Source organism: Anopheles gambiae, chromosome 2, assembly GCF_943734735.2.
Source record: "Anopheles gambiae chromosome 2, idAnoGambNW_F1_1, whole genome shotgun sequence".
In the NCBI taxonomy this organism is placed as follows: Eukaryota; Metazoa; Arthropoda; class Insecta; order Diptera; family Culicidae; genus Anopheles; species Anopheles gambiae.
This window is the reverse complement of record NC_064601.1, coordinates 46,623,233-46,644,952: the sequence shown is the minus strand read 5'-3', so window position 1 is coordinate 46,644,952 and position 21,720 is coordinate 46,623,233. Positions and strand designations below refer to the sequence as shown.

Genomic DNA, 21,720 nt, shown 5'->3' with positions numbered 1-21,720 from the left:
AATTGGGTGTCCCTGTCGGCCCAAAAGGGGAAAAGAACAACAAGACAACGTGTTCGTGACCGAAGGGATTTTAACCACAAAGACATCAGCACGCGCACGGACACAAAAGTGGGACAAACTAACTTCGAAGAATTTCACGAAATGCCACACGTACTCGGGAAAAAGTTTTCCATTGCTTCGATCGGGTTTCCAAGCGACAAACTTTTAAGTCGGTCAAATGTCAGCGCACATCGAGCCGCGTCGAGGCATTGACATCCTTTGTTCCTAGTGCTGTTATTTTTTTCTAGTATGAAGTATTATGAAGTATTGTTATATTTAAAATTATATACTTGAAATTATTAACTACTTAACTTAAATTGAATGATTTTGAACACGCATTTTCAGACATTATATGGAATTTTGTAAATAAAGCTATTGCCTTAGGCCCGGGTCTATGAAAATGTTGCGGGAACATTTGTTGCCAAATCGTATGGAGGAACTGTCAAACTCATGTTGCGGGAACATTTTTGTTGCAAGTGAAACAATGATTATTTCATGTTTCACGTTTATTTTTTGCTGGAACATTTTCGGATTTGTTTGCTCACCGAAACAAATAAAAAAATTTAACTGATTTTAAAATGTTTTTGTGAGCAAATTTGTGCACAGATTTGAAATAAATAGGAAAATCCATACATGTTGCCATTGAACAAATGTTGCCGCAACAAGTTCATAGACCCAGGCCTTGAAGACAAAGATAGGTGTATTAAAGTTAAAAATTGATGCCTTAAAAAGCCAAAATTTTGTCGGTAACGACTGTAAGTTGATGTGTATGATTATTTGATTTACCAATGGAGCCTTACCTTACCTCCGTATCATCTCATTTCAACTACTTCAATTAGTGTTCAATTATCCTATGTCAGACCATTTAAGCTACTATAGAAATAGTTGAAATGTGTAATACTGCTTTTGAAGTGTTATGTTAAAAAAGCTTTAGAGGGTTGGCAGAAAATTTCTATTAATATTCGTTAAGAGAAGAATTACTTGTATGATGAATCATTTATGTGACCAAGTACAAAGTGACAAGGTTTACGAAACGCCAATTGAACAATATTTACCAAATATAAAGCCGCATATTAGTGTCCGCTTCCGAAGGTACAGGTGGTGTGCAACGAAAACGCTACTTTAGGTCCTCTTTCGCCTTTGCGTCACACTAATGCACACTAACCCAGTTGGTGCAAGCTACCCGTTGGTGCAAACTATTGCATTGTGTCACTTTTCATTTGGTGCTGGTGCAAAGTCGAACAAAAGGTGCCGAGAAGACGTATCAGTAACTGCATGCATTGCAACATAAACAAAAAACACTCACTTAAACTGCTCAGTCCATCATGCGTACGTGTGAAAAGCACTGTTTTGATCTAAATATGACTTGTGAACCCAAAAGCACTACACTAAAAGGTATGGAAAACACATTAGTGTGCATCATAAGACATCATTTCACGATCTGCCGGCGATGAGTGACGATCCGAGATTTCTGTGATTTCGGTGATTCGCTATGAATGACTTCAGTTGCTAATCTGGGCCATGCTGAGAAGGTGAACCCCGCCTTTTCTGTTCGCATTATTTTGGCGAGTTTGGTGTACAATATCCCAACAGTATGAATGGAAAATGCAATCGAAGTTTAAATCTTTCAAGGTAAGCTAACACACATCAGAGGGTGGTGCTTTGGAACAGAAACACACCTGCACTCAAAGTCAATCGAAAAACGCGATGTCAACATAGGAAACGTTCATTTTCACACGCTAGAAACAAAAAAGGGCACATTAAAAACCAGAAAACAAAAGCTTTACTTGCGTTTGTCCTGGTGAAGTGGTAGGGCAGGAAAGCAACCAAGTAGGGAGTTTCGATTACACTTGAGGGTGTGCTCGTGTTTTTTTTTTTTTCTTAACGCACCGTTGAATTGAACAAAAACAATTCAAACCTTCAATCTCGTGTTAAAGCTCGTAAAAGCTCCTTGCTTTTGGAAAGATAACTGCGGAGACGTGTGTGTGGTAAAGTTTTGTGTGTTTTAGTTGCCATCGTTGCCCAAGCGAAAAAGATCCATACAATTTGGACCACGCGGAAAAACACTCCCCCCCCCCCCCCGCCCATCAAGCCACAAACTGCATTACTGCAGCGCAGCTTTGCTCATTGCACTGCAACGCATGCAACAACAGCAGCTACTACCTTCAGTAGCAGCACCACCACCACAGTTGTTGTGACTCACTGCTCTCGTTTTCCATTTTCGTAACACACATTAACACACCGCATTCGGGCAGACGTTCGGAGATGCACATGTAATGCACACCTTGGCCTACAATATCAACCGAAAACAATGATATCTGGAAAGCACGATCTTGTAAACTTTATGTATGCCAAAATTGAACAGTACGGAACTTTTTTTTCACTTTTACGGTACGTCCAGAATTTACTACTAATCAATTATGCCACTTATGCAAAACTTCGTGATATTTGACAACAACACTTCAAACGGCAACTACTAGTAATAAGCAAAACACAAAACAAACTCGCAAAAGTTTCAGAATCACCAGCACGCACAGATATCAGGCACAAATTATTAGTAAATATACCGAAATCCAAGCAAACAGAAATAGTTAGTTCTAACGCCCGCTGCTGCTGCTCTGTCGACTATACCATTTCGTCTCCTTCTTATTGATAAGCCAGCACGATCCACCAGCCACACGGGCACTGATCAGAGTGACACATATGGAAAATGTCAACCCAATATTACCGTCGTCGGGCCACACTAAAACGACGTCTTTCGCTAAGACCCATCGATTCCACAGCACCACCGTCCGTGTGTATTCCCAATGGGTATGTGATGCATTTCCCCTCACACTGCTACAAGTACCATCCATTTCTTTCCCCATCCTGCCCCGGTGAGCACGTGCTTCCGAGCCTCAACGTGACCGTAACTGGCGTGTATAATAAAACCATATTACACACTCTTCTTCCCTTCTACCACGCGGAGAAATGATTTACTTCAACGCTCCGGAATGTGCATCGACCACACCACCACCAATACCCGATCCTAAGAGTGAGTCTCGTGTCAGTAACACTCTACCCCCAAGCTGTTCAGTGCACGAGAAATACAGTGATGGTGGAAGAGAGCTAGAGAGAGAAAGCGACCGTGAGGCGAAGAGAGTTGAGTTACATTTAAATCAGTTTTGGACCGGCAAATGTTTTTGATCCGCCTGTCACCTTTATCGGGTGTCCTCCTGCTTTTGCTGTTCGCCTAGCTAGTATGATGGGAGGGTACACGCACGTGTCTAAATGGGACGGAGCGCTCATCCTTCCGAAGGGTGCGATCACGTGTAGCCTCGTTACTGTCAACACACAGCCATTTAATTAAATCATCATCAAGGCTCTTTCGCACAAGCGCATTTTAATTTAATGAAGGATTCTTAGCATTTTGGATTTAGTGCTTTTGTTTACCACGTGCGCAGTGTCCGAATGTCCACACTTTGGATAATTATTTACATACCGCCCTTTGGAGGTGTTCTGTGTTACTTTCTACTCAAACAATATTTTACTCAATTTTGTACAACTGACTTTTTGTTGCACGAGACATCACACCCTATTTCTGCAATATCTCACACCGCAACTATCATTCAACCTACCCTGTCCACGTTTTCGTTCGAAACGTATTGGACCGTTAAGTTCAAAAATTTAAACCCTACCATATCGTGCCAACCATTATGGCCGAACCAATTTTGCCGCCAGTTGCCCGCTGCTTATAGGAATAGAGGAGAAAACGTACATCTGGTGTGCAAATGTGCATCATCTCTCGCTCTGCATGACCATATGGGACGCTGCGCTGCGTTGTTGTGCTTCACTTTACGGGTTTCGCTTTGGAGGATGTGTCTTGCCGTTCTCCAATAATCGTACTTCCTTCCCCGAACGGGTTCATCGGTTCGATGGGTAACACACGACGCCATTCGTACAAAAGTCACATGCTTTGGAGTCCCGTTACCGCGGCATGGAATGCATTTTTAGTGCCCTTTCTACTCAACTTCCAGTACGCATGGTTGTCTTTTTACCAATTCAATGAAAAATAGGTGACAATCGAAGCAAAGACAAAACATTTCACGAATGATAAAGTAATTCGAAAATTAATTAAACGCTCGCAACTCAGCCATCCACACCAAAGCGTAGTTTGTTAATCGTGTATATGTGTGTTGGTTTTTACTTAACAACTTCAGAGTAGTTGAAACATTTATAAGTCATGGCCATATTAAAGTGCAAACATATCAACGTTGTGCAATGAAACAAAGGTTACCTACCATCCCGAATGCGAATGGCGCGTTTCTAATAAACTCATTCATTGTTTACAGTCAATTCGCGGTAAACGTGCTAACTTGCCGTTTCTTATCGGTCATTCTAGTCACGCAGTTTGCCATAAACAGCTAATGGGGTGCCGGACTCAACAACACACAAACACGTGCAACTCCATATAAGCGCACACAAATAGACATAAGACGTATTTCACTTACCCTTTTTCAGGATGCCAAGTGCAAAAAAAGGGTTTACATTGCAACTAAAATCGAACTGAATATGTGCTCCAAAATAGACCACCAGCAGAAAAAAGAAGCAAACTTGTGCACAGTTAAGGCCCATTTATCAAAAAGAGTGCTTGTTAGGTTGCGATAAAAAACATAAAGCTCGCCATGTAAAACCGATTAGTGCGAAAGCGTGCATTATTCATTTTCATTGTCAATTGACCGAACCGGGGTGTTGCTGCCGTGTTTGTGCGCGTTACGTGAAAAAGCGTCGTTTGGTAAAAGTGCAGAATCGTTCGGTAAGTGCCGAACAAATTATCCACCACCGTGTAGTAAGTAGAGATTGATTGCAACAGCACTCCAAAATCCATTTCGTACCTGCAGTGAGTGATCTTTTTGGGACGAAAGTTCAGCGGAATGCATAACATTGGTGCCTCGGTGGTGTGTGGCTCAGATTTTGGACAATTTGCCAACTCACTTTTCAGTCTAATAAGGATTGGTGGTTGTTGTTTTCTCTCTATCTCTCTCTCTGCTACAATACTGTTGCTAATACCGTTGCGTTCACAACCACCGTCCGCTACAGCTTAAATGTATCATAGCCCATTCGTTTAGGACCGAAATAAACAATAACATTGTTTTATTTTCATCAAAAAAAAAACTACTGATATAAAATAATTATTATTTCTAGAACTATTACAAAAGGAAATGAAAATCAATGTTCTGTGCAATCTAAAACTTATATGGATCATAACATTCAAAAATGCCTAACATCGTCTTCGAGATGATGAAAGCAAAGACACGCAGTGGTATATTCCATATTATTGATTCCTCTCACCAATATCATGTGGTTGAGAAGTCAATGGTAATGTGTAATGATTAAAGAAACAAAACAAAACAAGAAACTCTATTCACTGATGAACATCAATCTATCTGCCAAGCGGTACACACATCGTATCAGCATTGCGCTTCGTCACTGTTTCTCTATGCTCATTCTTTTTTCTTCCACAGTCGAGTTACTCATCTTCAACTCCGTCCATTCCACTAAAACATCTTTCTTTTTCCTATTCTACAACAACTTTTTTTGCTTTTAGTGATCATGTGCCATTAAACACAGTTTCACTCTCGCCACACACTTATCACTAAACAACGTACAAAATGTCAGAACGCTGAGGCGAGAGGGCACACGCGACGGAAACGTTTTTGCTGTACAACACAGCCGCTGCTAATCGTACAGTTTTGATCCCGACAGACTGAACATTAAACATTTAAAGGACATTTTATCTGTGTTGCTGCTGTTCGACATTCTGTTCGCACAGCAATAAAGGGAAGCAGAACACACAGCAGTGGAGTATTTCGGAGTACGACGACGTCGAACCAACCAATTTCTTAAGGTGCTGCTCGATCGGGAGAGAGCACAACCTGCCATCGATTTGTAAGCGTTATCACACAGTCCCTCCTTTCAAGAAACTGTGAATGATTGCAAGCAGGCTAGAAATGCAAACGATAGCAGTACCGAAAGCTATCAGTAGAGTGTAGAGCTCCACCGCAACGACCATCGACATGTATTTTCGCAGCGTGCTAATTAATTGTGGAGCAGCACTAGCGCGATTCGATTCAATCCACTCAACATTATTGCTACCCGGCGGATCGATCGATAACAATCCGCGTGACCATGAACACACACACGCACACATATACACAAATACAAACTGAGAATATTATTGAAGTGGGCGAATAAATAGTAAAACGCCAGCGCTACTAGAACTTGCTGATCAAAGATGGACGATTGGATTTGTTATGGGCACATTTCAAGGTATCGGATCGGAGAACCAAGTACTGCAAAACAACACTATCACATTGCAGTAGAGATGATATTAAACTAACGAAAACTGTTTTAGACAGGCAGACAAACACATCGAACATTAAAACACACACACAAGCCATGCTTCCGTGCAAACTTTCCAATATGCTGCACTGTCACTGGAAGAAGTTTGATTCCTCCCCTTGATCAGACACTGACACAAAACTTTGCCAAACCAAACTACATCGTTTGATCTTAGTACGATCGGATCTCACGGCAACTATACGGTACACATCAGAACACACCATCTGATCACCAGACGGTCACACTTCGCTCACTATCTCACTATTGCGCACCAAGAGCTGTGTAAACAGCGGTTGCTGAAACATCCGTGCGGATGTTATGTATTCTCCCTCGTTCGGCTTCACACCCCCCAATCCAACACGCGCTTGCTGCTAATGATCTCTGTTGACACGGCACGCGTTAAAAATAAACTATTTTTTCACATACACAGACGTGCACCATCATCCTTGACATTGCTCCTTCTCAACATTAAAAAAATCAACACACATCCGCTGGGAGGCAAAATAGTGAACTGCACAAAACCTGCTGGAACACCGAAAGGCTCTCCTTTTTTCCCGAATCGCTACGCCACCAAGACGGCCGGCTACACCACTGCGGCCCACTTTCTACAACGTTCGACGAATGTCAACGATCGACTGAGCGGCAAACCGCACAACGAAGCCAAAGCACAACCCACACTGTTGGGGGGGACCGGCGCGACTAAGGGTAGAGGCGTTTTGCCGACACAAATCGGACAGAACCAGCGAGCGAGCGCAACAGCGAAAACCCGCGCGCGCTCTCGCTTCGCAAGGAAGAGCGACGAGCGAGCAGCAAGCAGCAGTACGAATTATGTGTGTCCAGGGCGCGTGAGTCCAGCGTCGGCGTACGGTGTAGGGTCCGAACCACTGTGCCCCACCTTGCTGCGCTCGGGGATTTAGAAACACACCCATATACTAGGCAGCTCAGGCGCATTCCCGTACACACCACCCGTCGGGAGGAGCGCACCAACCCGCCAGGCTGCCCAACCCAAGCGATTCTTGCGTTCACCCAACGCCCTCTTCATGCGGCTTCTTGCCGGACAGCTGGACTGGAGAACTACTAACTTCTCAATTACACCCGCTCCACCAGGGCGGTTCGCTGTGGTCAAGCAGCAGCAGCAAGCAAACTCAACGGAAAACGAAACGAGAGAACACACACCAAACTCAATATAATCCGTACGGCGAGACCGCGCCACATACAATCGCCCCGAGGAATTCCTATGTTTACTCTTGGAATATGTATGTATGGGTCTGTGTGTGTGTGTATGAGTCTCAGAGAGTCACATTCGTCTAATCTAATTTCCATTCGATGATGGATGAATCCCGGCCCCGCCGTCGGTTGCTCTGCTAGCTCTTTCTCTCTCTCACACATTCTATTGCCAATGCTGCGCGCCCATCGCTATCAGTGGCAAGAGAAAAATGGAATTATTTTAATCTAACTTGCAACTCTAACCCCTCAAGCGTCATTATTTGCCTTCCCTATCATCCTCTTCCCTTCTTCACACTGCGAAGACTGACAGCAACGATGTTCAAGTGAATCATGGACACCACCCAATAGCCCTCTCCTCCCTCCCCGCAGTCCCGGAGCTCCCCCCGAGAACGCCTAAAGAAGCAGTTGGTGGTTTGTTTCCGCAGTTGACGAGGAGAGCGCAGCACACTAATGAATAAAAATCACCATCGATTGCGTTTGGCTGTGTAGGGTCGTGTGTTGCGGCAAAGGTACGTCATTATCTATCACACTTTGACGGTTCGATGACGAGAGCATGGCAAATATAGAAAATGTAAGCGCGAGTAGTTGCAAAACATAAGCGTGTTGTTATTATCAGCAGCGCAGTTGTTTGTGCTGTTGCAGAGATTGCATTGTGTGGCGGCTTATCATTGGCAAATGCACCTTCTTTCCTCTATTCAAAACCGAGCGCGTAGAGTGTGTGTGTCTGCAAACTTGCGTCAATCAGAGAAGTACGAGGACGGAGATAGTTCATACAACCACCAATAGGGCAGGCGCTGAAACACGTGGGTCATGTAAATATTATAACCTTTCCAACACGTGGGATGGTGTTGGTTCTGTTGTTTTTCACTGTTTTCACGCGGTTTCATACTAACATTATTAAGCGACTGCAACTGCAGTACAGTGCCTAACGTCATGTTTGAACACACCAAGGATAGTGTATTGAATTTTTATCTCAAAAAGTCTTTAAGACTCTCAGTTATTCGGATTCGTTCTTCTAAACAAATCAAGCATTCAAAAAATACATTTGAAAACCATCCTCTATGAAAAAATCTTATTAACCATTAATTATTTATTAATTAATCAATCAATCAATCAATTAATTAATTAGAGAATAGTCTGTTTCCTATACAAAACGATCAGTGCATGTAGACTATTAAAAAAATTAAGAAAATTTTCATCTTTTTACCTTTTTAAGGGATTTGGGTGGTTACCCCCAGGCTATAGCAACACTTTAATATAAAAATAATCCTTAGCATCGTACGAGACACCCTCCAATATATAACCAAAACAAAAACAGGAAAAAAAAACCACCAGCACAGAACAGCCTTCATGACGAAACCAAAAATATCTATCTCCGTGGCAGGTGTTCGTTCAGTTCCACAAAAGCTTTCTTCCCAACTAATCGACGACTAATGTTCGTGAGGCACGCGATTTCGGCGTCTTTTAAATGCGTTACTGCTTTTCGAAATGTGACATCAAATCATCGGTCGAGATAACATGGTCAAGTATATCGCCTTGCCACAACAGTTTGATTGACTGATGCCGTGGAAGCTATTTTGGTGTAAAAGCAAATAAAAAATCAATAATACCTTCGAACGGTAGTAGTTTGACACTTTAATTTTTCCAAAGAAGCCCTACTTCAATCATTAGAAAACAAACCATCCTTATTTCTTGACCATCGATAATAGTGTATACATTTTAATTCAATTATGGATAGCTACACGTCCAAAAAAGAGTAAAGGAGTCACTCGACACAATTGGCTTTTTATAGCTACAGCACGGAGGACAAAGATGTACAAGATTAAGATTTATTGCACCTTTTTATCGCTCTTGCAAATAAAAAAAAGTACAAGCGGAAGGACATACAAATTGAACAGAGTTCGCAAAAGAAAATTGCGCGTTGCCGCAGCCCGTCTGCCCACCATGCTATTTAACTTTCCTGGGGTGAAGAAAGGTTACAAACGATCGCTCGGTCGGAAAAAAGGAAAAGTAAAACTTATCAAAGCAAAAGGCTATAGAAAAAAAATCATTCAACCTTTTCACACGACGACGTGATTGCAATTTAGTGCGAGATGCAATAACGATATCGGGAAGTCATGCACCCGCGCGACCTCCAGGGACGACAGCTACCATCCCCCGAGCGCCGGCAGCACAAGGACATCTCCGCCGCTCCACGCGGTTGTTCGCCATCTAGCTTTTCCATTTATTTTTGCTTTCCTCTCGGGAATGTTTTCCCTCTTAGCCCCGCCGTTGGTCGATGATTTTCCTACTAGTTTAGTCCACTTTTGTTGGCATCGATTGGAGAAGAGCGCCAGTTTGCTACACTATTTTATAGAATTTTTTTTGTTTTGGTTTCGTTTCACTCCTCTTTCCGACTTAATTTGTGTACGTGACGTACGGGGACAAACGTGGCAAAAACAAATCTGGAACATAAATTTGATTAAATATTCCGAACGCTCAGCCCCACTCTCCCCTCAGCGACCAATCGCTGCTTACGCTTACCCCCAATCAGGAAGAGGTCACATACATAATACAAAGAGTGGATCGATGGCAGAGAGAGTTCATATACGAAACATTGCAAAATACACATGCAACTGCCAACGAATTATTCCTTCCAATCGCGAACGCAACGCGTCAATGAAACAGTCAAAAAAATCGATTGCTAAATTTACAGCGTTTTTCCTACTTTCCCTCTCCCTCTCTCTCTCATTATCTGCTTGTAAGGAGCAGAAGATATTTAGATATTTAATCATGGATGCATATAGATAACCCCCAAACGGAAGAATATACGCAAAATGCATAAAAATGCTAAAAAAACAACAACCCCATACGTCTTCCATCTTGGATCTTTCCGGGAATGGTAAAATGCAATTTCAATCCACTACAAATTGTCACGAGCAACAATAACGCATGAACATACTTCGTTGCACAATGATTGTAAATAAAGCAAGTAAGAAAGCTCTTCGTAAAAAGGAAACATTGTCAATACAAATTACAAAATGTGTACTTATTGTATGCATGAATATCAGCAATTATTCCGTGTGAATTATCATGTTCAAACTTTGGCCTATCAAAAGATCAAACAAAAAGAACTATTTGCCTAAGATAAAAATGCTTGATTCAAGTTTACATTGGGGCGGTCCATAGCATGAAATAATGACGGAAAGCCTTGGAACATAAAAAAATACTCACAAGCTAAAGCATGTCAGTAGTAAGTGTATCATAGTTAATGTTCAACCAGCAAACAACTGTATTGATTACGATTTTATACATTCCATGTACTGCCATTTAGTGAGTTTTGGCGCATGGCGTCGAATGCGTGTACCACCAGTGTGGAAGAGTCAAGTGAGAGCATGATCATATCTGTTAAACTGAACTAACAAACGATTCTAGCGTGAATATCTTACTGCTTACGGCAGAACGACCAGGTCAGCCGGTGTAAATATGACGTCTCTAACGGTTAGATAAAAACTGTACAGAAAATTGTTTCTTTGCATCCAGATTGCTCAACAGACATCGACGCTTTGACGAACTCACCTGTAAAAGAAGAAAAAAAAAAACAAGTGTTAAAACCATTCCAATTTATCGGTACATTGAGAGTAAAAAGCAAGAAAAAGGGATATTATTATTATTTATTTATTTATTTATTTATTTAAGATTCTTAAACCCAGCTTATCGCAACATCGTATCCCACATCACAGCGAAAAAAGGGGTGCTGCTTTTAAAGGCACCACATGAACCAAGGCAGACAAATAAGAAAACCCCCTTCCAGCCCTTATCATGTCGCAAAATGTCCACTATGAACCACTATCAACGTATATCAGCAGCACCAGTGTATCCCCCCAGTCTAGTTGTTACCGTAGAGAGGTCGAATGGTGGAGAGATAATTGTGGCAAAGAACAATTGGTACAGCACAACAGAGAAATGAAAAAAAAACTTTATACACACCGACAACAAACAATAGATAACGACATGCAAGGGAAGCACCCGGCCGGTTGCCGTCACGATAAAATGAAAAGTGCCAGTGTCGTGTTAAGACACGCCAACGGACGGTAATGAAGCGATAATGGTAATGGACTAAACACGGAGCACATCATTACATCACACGCCGGAAAGCGCAGGATAGGACAGGACCGGGGCATGTATAGAAGGCGCGAAGAAAGACATCACAAATGCCTGAGCCTTACGGTGGGTGCCTACCAATATTGACCACCATTTGTAAATGGTCTTCGTGTTGAAAAAAAAATCGAATGTTTCATTCAAGAACAGTGCATTTTAATATTAACACATAACGCTGTATGCTTTAAAAAATATGAAAAAAACATTCAACACTTTTTCCTTCAACTGAAATCATGCCCCTACAGGCACGCACAAAACATTCACCCGCGTAGTTATCTGAAATGTGTTGAAAAGCTTCCTGGAGCTTAGTAACGACACACTCACGGGATTTCTGCGGTATCCGCTGTGGACATTAGTCAAAGGCATCTGTGAATCTGTACCCACACACGTTCGTAGAATTATTTAATTGCGCCCGTAAAGCAAACACTTTGCTACACCCGGGGGTGAAGTGGTTTGTACACAGATAACCGATTGACATAATGCAATGCATAAACAGGGGCAGCCTTATTCAGCGGCACAAACAAATAGGAAGTCTCGGTAGCCTTGCGATTATGGCGTTAACTCTTTCCTGTATCTTTGTTACGGGCGCACTGCACTGGTTGCATATACTTGGTTTCTCTGTCTTACATTGATAAGATATGTTCGAATAGGTTTGTCGCAGCAAGTGATAGATTTTCAATGGCTTTTCTGTAGCTGGGATTTGGGATAAACTGATAAGTGCAAAATAAGGGAGAAATGCAGCTAACAGGGAACAGAACCGAACAACAGCTGATAAGCCGATAGATGTGTTGCACACACGATTAGTGGCTGTTTTATCTGCTAATCGTTTTCCACTGGCATTGGCAATGGCACTCCCATTGTTACAGGGTTTTTCAGGAGTTCTCATAGCTGTGGGACATTTTATTGACTCTTTCTGACGTGAAATGAAAATAATGTAATGGGAATTGGACTCTATAGCACACTCGTAGGACAATTCCAATAGGAATTTCCAAGGAGCCTGTCCAAAAAGGGTATCATAAAGTCAAATTCACTCGCATTCAGAAGTTCACTTCCTATCAGAAAGAGTCAAGGAAGTGTCCCACAACTATGAGAACCCCTGGAAAACCCTGTGTTATCGACTTATATGTGCAAATTTATATGAAATTAAATATACAACTGATACAGACATATTGCAATTATTTTTGTTAAAAAAAAAAACCAAAACTTTTTCCCCAGAAAAGGTTTGGGGAAAGGGCAGATAAAAAAATACATGCTTGTTACATCACAACCTTCACCACACATATTACGCTGATAGTGTATGGATATGTGTGCCCACCCATGCAGATTTATCCACATTCTCCACAACCCCTCCAACCCTTCTATTACGAGACGCAGACAAGGGTGTGTGCGCGCGCGTACATTAACGTCCGTCTGCCGACTAATGAAAGTGATAATTTTGCATAACACAGGCAGTGGCGGAACATGACACACGAAACAAGACAAAAAATAGTACCTACCACCCATTTCACAATCGGTTTATCGGTGGGAAAAAATCCAGCCGGGACAATTGGGCGAACCGTTTTTCTTTTCCTTTTCACACACATACACATTCAGCAACAATTCATAAAACACAACCTATCTAACGGGTGGTGGCTTTTAATGTAAGCGTCACCCGCCCCCCCACCTCGGACGGTTGGTGGTTGGAAGAAGTGCATCCGAGCTTTTCAATACACGGTTTTGCAACTACTTCCTCCGGCAGTGTGTGTGTATGTGGATGAATAAGGGCAGTAATTAACGCTTCCATCCGCCAAAGAGTGGGATAATTGCGTTTCGTGTTACATTGTCGCTGTCTGGGGAATTGTCATCGACGGCTCCCGCCGCCTCTTCCTACAGACTACTCAAAGGATTCACAATTAAGTCGGCACTTTCGGTATTCACGCTCGCCTATTGATGACTGAATGACGATGATGGATTTCGCGAACGCAGGTGAGCAGCTCGCTGGTGTGTATGCTACAGTACTGGTTTGTGTGTGTGTGTGTCATACAGAAATGGTGTCGCGAAAGAGGGAAGCAATTAAAATTTACCACACAGTACACACGCACGCGGAATCGACCAGCGGACCAAAGACTACCGGGGCACACCGGTACTGCGCTGGCGTTTGATGTTGTGCGCGACTGGCTAGGAAGGGGGCGCTAAAACACATTCCCATCTTCCCATCACGCAACGTACCAAGAGCATCCAGTGCGCCCAGAGCAATTGGGCCACACAAACAAGTCCAACAAGGTTAGATTCATGGCTGGTACTGTAAGGTAGACGAGGTCAGTGAAAGAGAACCGGATTTTGCACGTTTGAATTCCACGGACAATTCAAGCGAAGCTTCCTCCTTCGGCTCAAGATTATGGGGAGAAGAGAAAATGGTGTCTTAAGGTGGCAGTAAACACGCAGTCAAGAATGAAGATTGTCCTGCAGAATGTGGACAAGCGGTGGACCAACCAACGGGATATTATTAGAAGAAAGACACGCTCGCTGAAACAGTGGTTCGGTTGGCCGCCTGGTTGATTTGGAGAAAAATGCTTTGCTTAAATAGGTATGGTGCATTAAAGCGTGAAAACTTCACTTCATCCTTTGTGCCTATATATATACGCACACACACACACATACCAAGCATGTTTCATACCGGTTTTCAAAAACTGGAACAGGAGGGTTCAATCCGGTACAGAAAAAAAGTCAAGCGAAGCCAGCAACTAGAAAAAAGGCATGCATTCTTGGGGGAGAGTGCAGCAGAAGAGCATGGAGCACAATTAGAGGATTAAGTTGCGCGAAAGTTGATTTACGATTAGCTCTTCCCATACAATTCCAAATCCTTTAGATGTCTTCCAGAATGGGACAGTAATAAAATTTGCATACTGAGTGCATTAGTATCGGTGAGGTGATATTCCTTATTTTGGCATTTTTCCAATAGGGAAATAAGAATAAAAAACATCCATTGTGGAAAACAGAATAAAAGCCAGATGGATCCACGACCCCGTTGCCCATCACTAGAGCAAACACTGTATTTCCGTTTACATGGTCTTGGACAATGGTTTTCAACCTTTTTGCAGCTTTTCCCGCCATGTAGGGTGCAGTAGAATTTCATTCCCCCTCACAAGACCCTTGAGCGGGGGGTGAGCGTAGCAACCCATAATATTTAGCGAAATTTCGATCAAAAATTCCCACCCAAAAAGTTCAAAATTCCCCATCGGTTGAAAACCGACGGTCTAGGAAGAGAAAGAGGTCAGTGTTAGGAATTGGAGTGTAAAATTGGAAACATCCGAGGTACGAGTTGATTTAATTAGATGAAAATCAACATTAACGCCCAACGTTTACGTTCAAATATCGTATTAACCAATGTGATATAGGGGCCTTTCACGATACTAGGCAGCTTTATATGTGAAGTTTGACAGTAGGCGGCTGAAATCATGTCAACACTCCATGCAAAACCACACACAAAACTAGTGTGCGATGTTCAACCTAGATTATTTCAGCCTCAAAGCTAGAATTAGATTCGAGTACCTGCTCAAAAAAAAAAGTGAAAACAAGGTCGTGTTTTCATTTATCCCAAGGTCCGTTAAAGAGATAAGGTGATGTTCCGTCTAATCACCCGGAAGACGTAGGGATTTAGCGCCTGAGTCAAACGTCTTACGGTTGACAAGCGCGATAGGAACAATGAACGGCGCAGAGAGAAAAATGCGATGACGGTTACTGACTTGGAGAACGTGGACGCCGACAGTCAGACAGATAGAGCTTTTACGATTAACATCCCGTTTTTCATTAATTAACCTGAACAGGTGGTGTGTGTAATCAAAGTGTAGGTGGTCTTATAGCCTGTTTTTTAATAACCACATTTGAAACATCATTTTTTGACAAAACAGGTGAAAATTTTTGCTCAAACAGGCATTCTGTTAACTTGACAAATACACAAAAAGCTGTTAAGATCTTCATTCAGAAGCAGAAGCGATATAAATCAACCTTCTAAATACATACACCTTGGGATAAGCCTACCCGTATATTATAACAATTTTAATAGCTGCTCGAAAACTGCTATACAACGCAAACAGCTGATAGGCTGAAATTTCAGCCTACGATCTACGACGGAAAGGGAGGATGTACGATCCATATTTTGAAAAAGGAGTTTTGTTGCTTTTTTTTATTAATTTGAGTTATAACTATAGACTGCATTGCTCCAATAGTGTATTTTAATCGGCGTTGCAAACAGTGCACACAGCATTCGCAAATGGGAATCAACATACTGGCAGAAGTGAACAGACAGTGCGCGCGCACGTGGATAACGTGACAGAACAGCTAAACAGAACAGCCAACAATTCCAAACTTCTCGATTGACCATTCCACGACTTCACAATATCCCGGGGCTCCCTCAACTCATCACCGTACCGTACGTAATCAGTTTATTGGATTGGAAGCGGATTACGAACGCCAAACGGCAACAAGATCTAGCCAATTATCGCATGCTTTGCTGTTGACTTCGTACGCGTAGCCAAGTTGCTAAACGTCTGGGTCAACACTGGGATATGGCTGCATGTCTACTGGAAGCGGTGCGGCGGTGATGCGGCGCAAGTGATACGCAACTGGAGCACACTGCCACTCCACTCCTTGGCGTACGGACAACACACGTGATGGCCTAAAGTGCCCACTCGAGCACGGGGAGGGTTGAGCTGGCCGATAAACGCAACAAGCGCTATTTTGTCTAAGTCCCCGTTTAGCTGCTATTAAGGATACTTATCGATTTATAACAAATTGGCTGAAGTCTGTCTGCAGGTAATGTAAGCAAATGCACTGAGCGAAAAGAATTGTTGTGATTTAGAATTTATTCCATTGGAACTGAGCAGAGCACTGTATAAACCCGGTGAAGAGCTTTGTCAATTAAAAAACTTAAAAAAGCTTAATCAATGTCTCCAGCTTTTAAAAGTGTCGCATAAATACGTCACTACTTGTACAATTGAAAGCACTGGGCACTTATTTTCTAGCACCACGCACCTCCACGTATCAGGCATCGCACAGCACACCTCAGTGCCGGACTGACTGTACACCTAACAAATAAATCAAACTGATAACGAACGAAGAGACCACCACCCTCTCGTTGTGCCACAGCCCTTCCTTGCCACTCTACCCAGCATTTGAAGGTCTGTTTTCTCTGCCACACAACTTGACGATCGCAGCAAGCGCACGAGCAAACAACAGCACTATCAACCCAACCCTCCCGTTTTTTTTTCTCCCCAGCCCACTTTCGTTTCTTATCTTATCCGGCAGCCGGAGGGGGAGGTCGCCGGACCTGTCCCTCCTGTCGGGACACACACGCACATTAAGACGGGACAGGTGATTTTTCAGCAGCCACATACACACACACCTACTCCAGATAACGTCCACAGCCTTGCCGCCGCCGTGGGACATTAGAGTTGGTCCTTCTACTAGCACCTGTGTACAGAATGGCAGCAGATAGATAGTTCAGGGGAGAGAGTTTATAATGTGGAATATGAGAAGAAGTCCTCCGAGGGGTGGACATCCATTACCGGGTCAGCTGGTAAAGGGAAAAGCTTGTGCACGCATTAACATTGCCTGTTTTGAACGGCTCATACGATAATGAGACAACTTTAACAGCATCCTGATATCCAGAGCATGTTGCTTTTGAGATAATTGAAGAATAAATCCTAATTCTTCAAAAATCTCACACGTTTCCTGACGTTTTTCGTCAACTGAACATCATGAGACATTCGACAACTCTTGGCATTAGATTTGTTTTTTTAGTGTTCCATATGTTTTACCAACTGTTGCGAAACCCTTCAAATATTTGTCAGATTGTTGAACACACTCAGCTCGCCCCACACATACGGGCTATGTTTGCTAAATACTCTAATCCTCCTCTCCCCCCGTAAATGCCATACCCCACTCACCTTGTCTGTCGGGCGACGTCACGGTCACGGCCTCCTCCGCCGGCAACGCCCGCCTCGCCAGCAGCTCGTACCGGTTGCGATGGCTGTTGCTGCTGCTGCTGCTGGTCCTTGCCCTCGCCGCGGCGCTGCATTTTCGGTTCTGTCGCCAAGTTGTCGTCCGGTTGGTAGGTTCACTTGCGGACACGAACGATTCGAGGTGGGGTTGGGGGTGGAAGGAAATACTCGCTGTAGATGCTGAAGGAAGTTGTGTGTTGTTGTGTGCAGCACTGCACCGTTTCTATACACTGCTTTTCCTTGGGACTAATTCACAACAACAACAACAAAAACACATTGACACATACAAACTGTACACTTCTTCTTTTTCTTTTTCAAAAAAATCGTTTTAACGTTTCTGTTGCGATCTCTGCCAGCAAGCGCAAGCTTTCTTGCAACTTTCGACGCCTGTTTTTCGTCGTGGGCTTTCCTCCTGCCAACAACAGCCGCACCACAGCACACAACACGCCCCCGCGGCAACGCGTCCACCACCCACGCGTCCAGCCGAGTTCGCCGTTTCGAGATTGGCCGGTGTGCCGGGTTTTTTTTTATTCTCCTTCTTTTACCACCCACAATGTACCGTAAGACGCTGTTCCGGAATATTGCTCCTCTCTCTCTCTCTTTCTCTATCTCTTTCGCTTGATGGAAAAGGGTTTTTATTAGAAGTTGCGTTGATAAACCAACCGGGCGGTGGTAATCCCCGGCCAGATGAACCTGGTGTGGTCTAACACACCCCACCACACACCGACACACACACACACGCCACCGGTATCCACACGCACACAAACTCACACACACACGCACTACCACTGCTATATGCACCGCACTGTTGTAAGTTTGCTGCTCATTCTTCCGCTCTTGCAACGGGCACAGGGCGTTTCGCACAAAACAAAAAACCGAACACAGCGCAGCCGGAAACGGAAATGGAAACGCAACAGAAAAAAAACAACAACTCACACAACACACTCACACACACACACTTTCTCAAGCTTCGCCGTTATTGGCAGCAGCACCGTGTCGGGCACAGCAATCGACGTTCAGGGTTGGTGGCGCTATAACAGATCGATTGCATTTCCCGGGCACAATACTATATTTTGGTGGAAAATAAAATCGGAATTGAAACAGAAAGACGAATTAATACGACACACACACTCGCTCACACGTACACAGCCACAGGCAAACAGTGCACTATGCCAACTAGGATTAAGAGTGCGCGCGAGCGCTTTTAAGAATGATCAACAAATGCAGATTTGGTTTTGCACTATTCCAGCTGATGGGTCGGGGTTTTTTTTAATGATAAAACTGTGCTTGGAGACACACCGCACAACTACCGCACGGTTCACTCTTTCTCTTTTCTTCTATTGCATTTTAATCACCCGCACACACACACTACCTATTATTCCGTGGGCTCAAGAAAGGACACACACTCGTTAAGAGAAACAGCAGCAGCTGTTTAGAAGCAGTTGTTGGTCACTAGCTGAAACCCATGGTTGTATGTCACTTTGTCACGGTCAGTCCCCAGCACTGCACAATCGACGACTATTGATTCCTTTTTTTGTTTTTTAGTTTTTTTGTGCGTAATTCCACTTTATGTAACGGATGACCCCACTTTTATCACATTGTTTGAAACACGCTCACACACAAATACACTCTCTCACCCACCCACTAACAGGCGCGTACCGTGTTTCAATGTGGTATGGCGGTTAAAGGACGTTAGGTTGTCCAGGATGTATTGTTCTGCAATAAAAATAAAAAGTCGCATTATTTATTATTTCAAATGCTATGAGGGTTTAGACACACTCCCGAAAATATGTGACTTTGTTTTATATGGAATTATGTATTACTACTACTCCTTCGCCAACTTCACCCAAATTAACTTCGTTTTTTTCGAGCCTGCCTAATTCAACCATAATATATTGCCCTCCCGTTTCGACGGAATATCCGGAGAGGTTATATGGAGGTTACGAGCGTGGTTGTGCTATTTTGGTGTCCTAATTACAGGCCCCACCGTACGGTTCCTTCAACCAGGATACACACCAGAGAAGCTGGAAAGTAATGTCCATTTGACGCGTGATTTTCTGTCGCTCCTGCTTACACACACTCACACATACAAAGGTGCTTTTATATTATCGAAACCATCACAAAGCCAAGCGCAAGAACACGCACTATTTGGTAGTAGTTTTTCCTTTCCCGTTGGGCTATATCGTCGATTTTCTGCAACAAGATGTCAAGGGGCGATATGATCCTTCAGTTTAATATCCGAAAATAGACTGTGCGCTTGACTCCCCGCCGTTCTTGAGTGTGTGTGTGCGCGAGGAAAATACAAAGAGAGAGAGAAAGAGAGGGTCTTTTCTTTTTTAAATCATCCCCATCAATGACGTGACAAAAGGCGCGCGCGTGCGAGGTTTGTCCATTAGATTCACACTCAAAAGGACGACACCCACACACACACACACACACTCGCAACTAAGAGCATGGCGAGGTATGCGCGCACTACTATTTAGAAATTGGACACGCACACCATCACACACGTCTACCACTCCACTCATATATTCGGGCGCAGCTACACAAAGGACACTTTGCCCAACAAACGCACACACATATACAGCTGTACACACAGTTGAGTTGACGTTTGCTCTCTCTATTGCTTCTTCTAATGCGGAATTTCAATCATCTCACGGACGCATTCGAGTGTGTGCAGTGTGCTCTGCTGTCGTTTTTGTCGTTCCCCTTTCGTGCGTTCTGTGTCGATGCACTTCGGCGCGATGGTGTGCGTGTGTTTTCCGCGTGTCATTTGTACTTTGTGCTGTGATTAGGAGGCGGAAGGTAATAACGATATCAGCAGATATTGCTGAATTACCAGCGGGGCACAACTTATTCGTAGAATGTGCACAATGTGCGTCAAACACCCAGCAACCTTAGCGCCAGACTGGCAGCGACTACTTCAACCACAACGCTTGGGAGGTTTGTCAAACGGGCAAGCAAAAGGCGGGGGCCGCTGGCTCATTATCACATAATCCATTATCAATGTCTGGACGCATAGCATACCGAGCTAATGCCAAACATACGCACACACACACACTCACACACACCACCTGATCCGTCTTTGATAACAAAGCGCAACAAAAAGATAAAAAAGGAAATCTTTTCACCGAGCCTCTAACACACAAAAAAGCTCCACAGTAGAATAACAACTTCTACGATTGTTATCTAAAACAATCAAACAAATTTCATAATAAATTTATGCAAAGTTTAGCATGTGTTTCCCCTTGAAACATGGCATTATCGTGCGCGAATAAGAAACGCCAAACGTCATTTGAAGCGTCGTGCACGACACACACACACGATTCGATGTGTCACTTTGCACGAACGCACGAATGCAAAAACGAGGAAAAATCGATTTTCCACCAATTCTACACCAGCAATTTTCCCCAGTCTTAGTGGGATGCGACGTACGGTCGTCGTGGTCGTCATCATCCACAAAGCCTACCGGAATTCTGTGCACGTCTTGCTCTCTGTCTCTCTCGGGCGACCTCTCTCTCTCTTTCTCTCTCTCTCTCTCTCTCTCATTCTATTGCTCTTCCGTACGCTCAGTTCATCTCGTCGCTCTCCTCACTCATCGATCGTACGTACGTCATTAGTGTAAGAAAAGCACACAGTGAAAAAGCACAAACCCCACACACGCCCACACCTGAGCGCGCACGTACACACACACGCAAACCGGGGGAATAGTGATACCGGAAGAATTTGCCGAGCAAACTCCAGCACCACACACACACACACACACACCAGCTTCTGTTTGTTTGTATTGGTACAGACATCACACCACACTGACGGGGAAACAGGCACACACCACTGGGAAAAGTGTGTCCCGGGAGAGTCGCGCACCGTTTTTTTTTTGTTTTTTGGGAGAAAAGTGTTGATTTGAGAGTGTGCGCACTTCACGGCAGCATCACACACCAACCTTGTCTCG

At 43.6% G+C, this 21,720-nt stretch overlaps 1 protein-coding gene across 34 annotated transcripts in view; it reads right to left on the bottom strand.

Annotated features, from left to right (window-relative positions):
• The window catches only part of LOC1278819 (casein kinase I), an 81,215-nt gene that overhangs the window by 46,347 nt on the left and 13,148 nt on the right, over positions 1 to 21,720 (bottom strand). For 14 of the 34 annotated variants that reach the window (XM_061648656.1, XM_061648657.1, XM_061648659.1 and 11 more), the window contains exon 2: positions 17,715 to 19,484. In XM_061648656.1, the coding sequence (XP_061504640.1) occupies positions 17,715 to 17,845 (131 nt within the window). In that variant the 5' untranslated portion in view covers positions 17,846 to 19,484. Of the gene's footprint in view, positions 1 to 1,094; positions 1,428 to 4,913; positions 5,119 to 6,846; positions 7,120 to 17,714; positions 19,485 to 21,720 lie in introns of those variants that run through there. The other 20 variants (XM_061648658.1, XM_061648672.1, XM_061648683.1 and 17 more) reach the window with 11 other exon arrangements.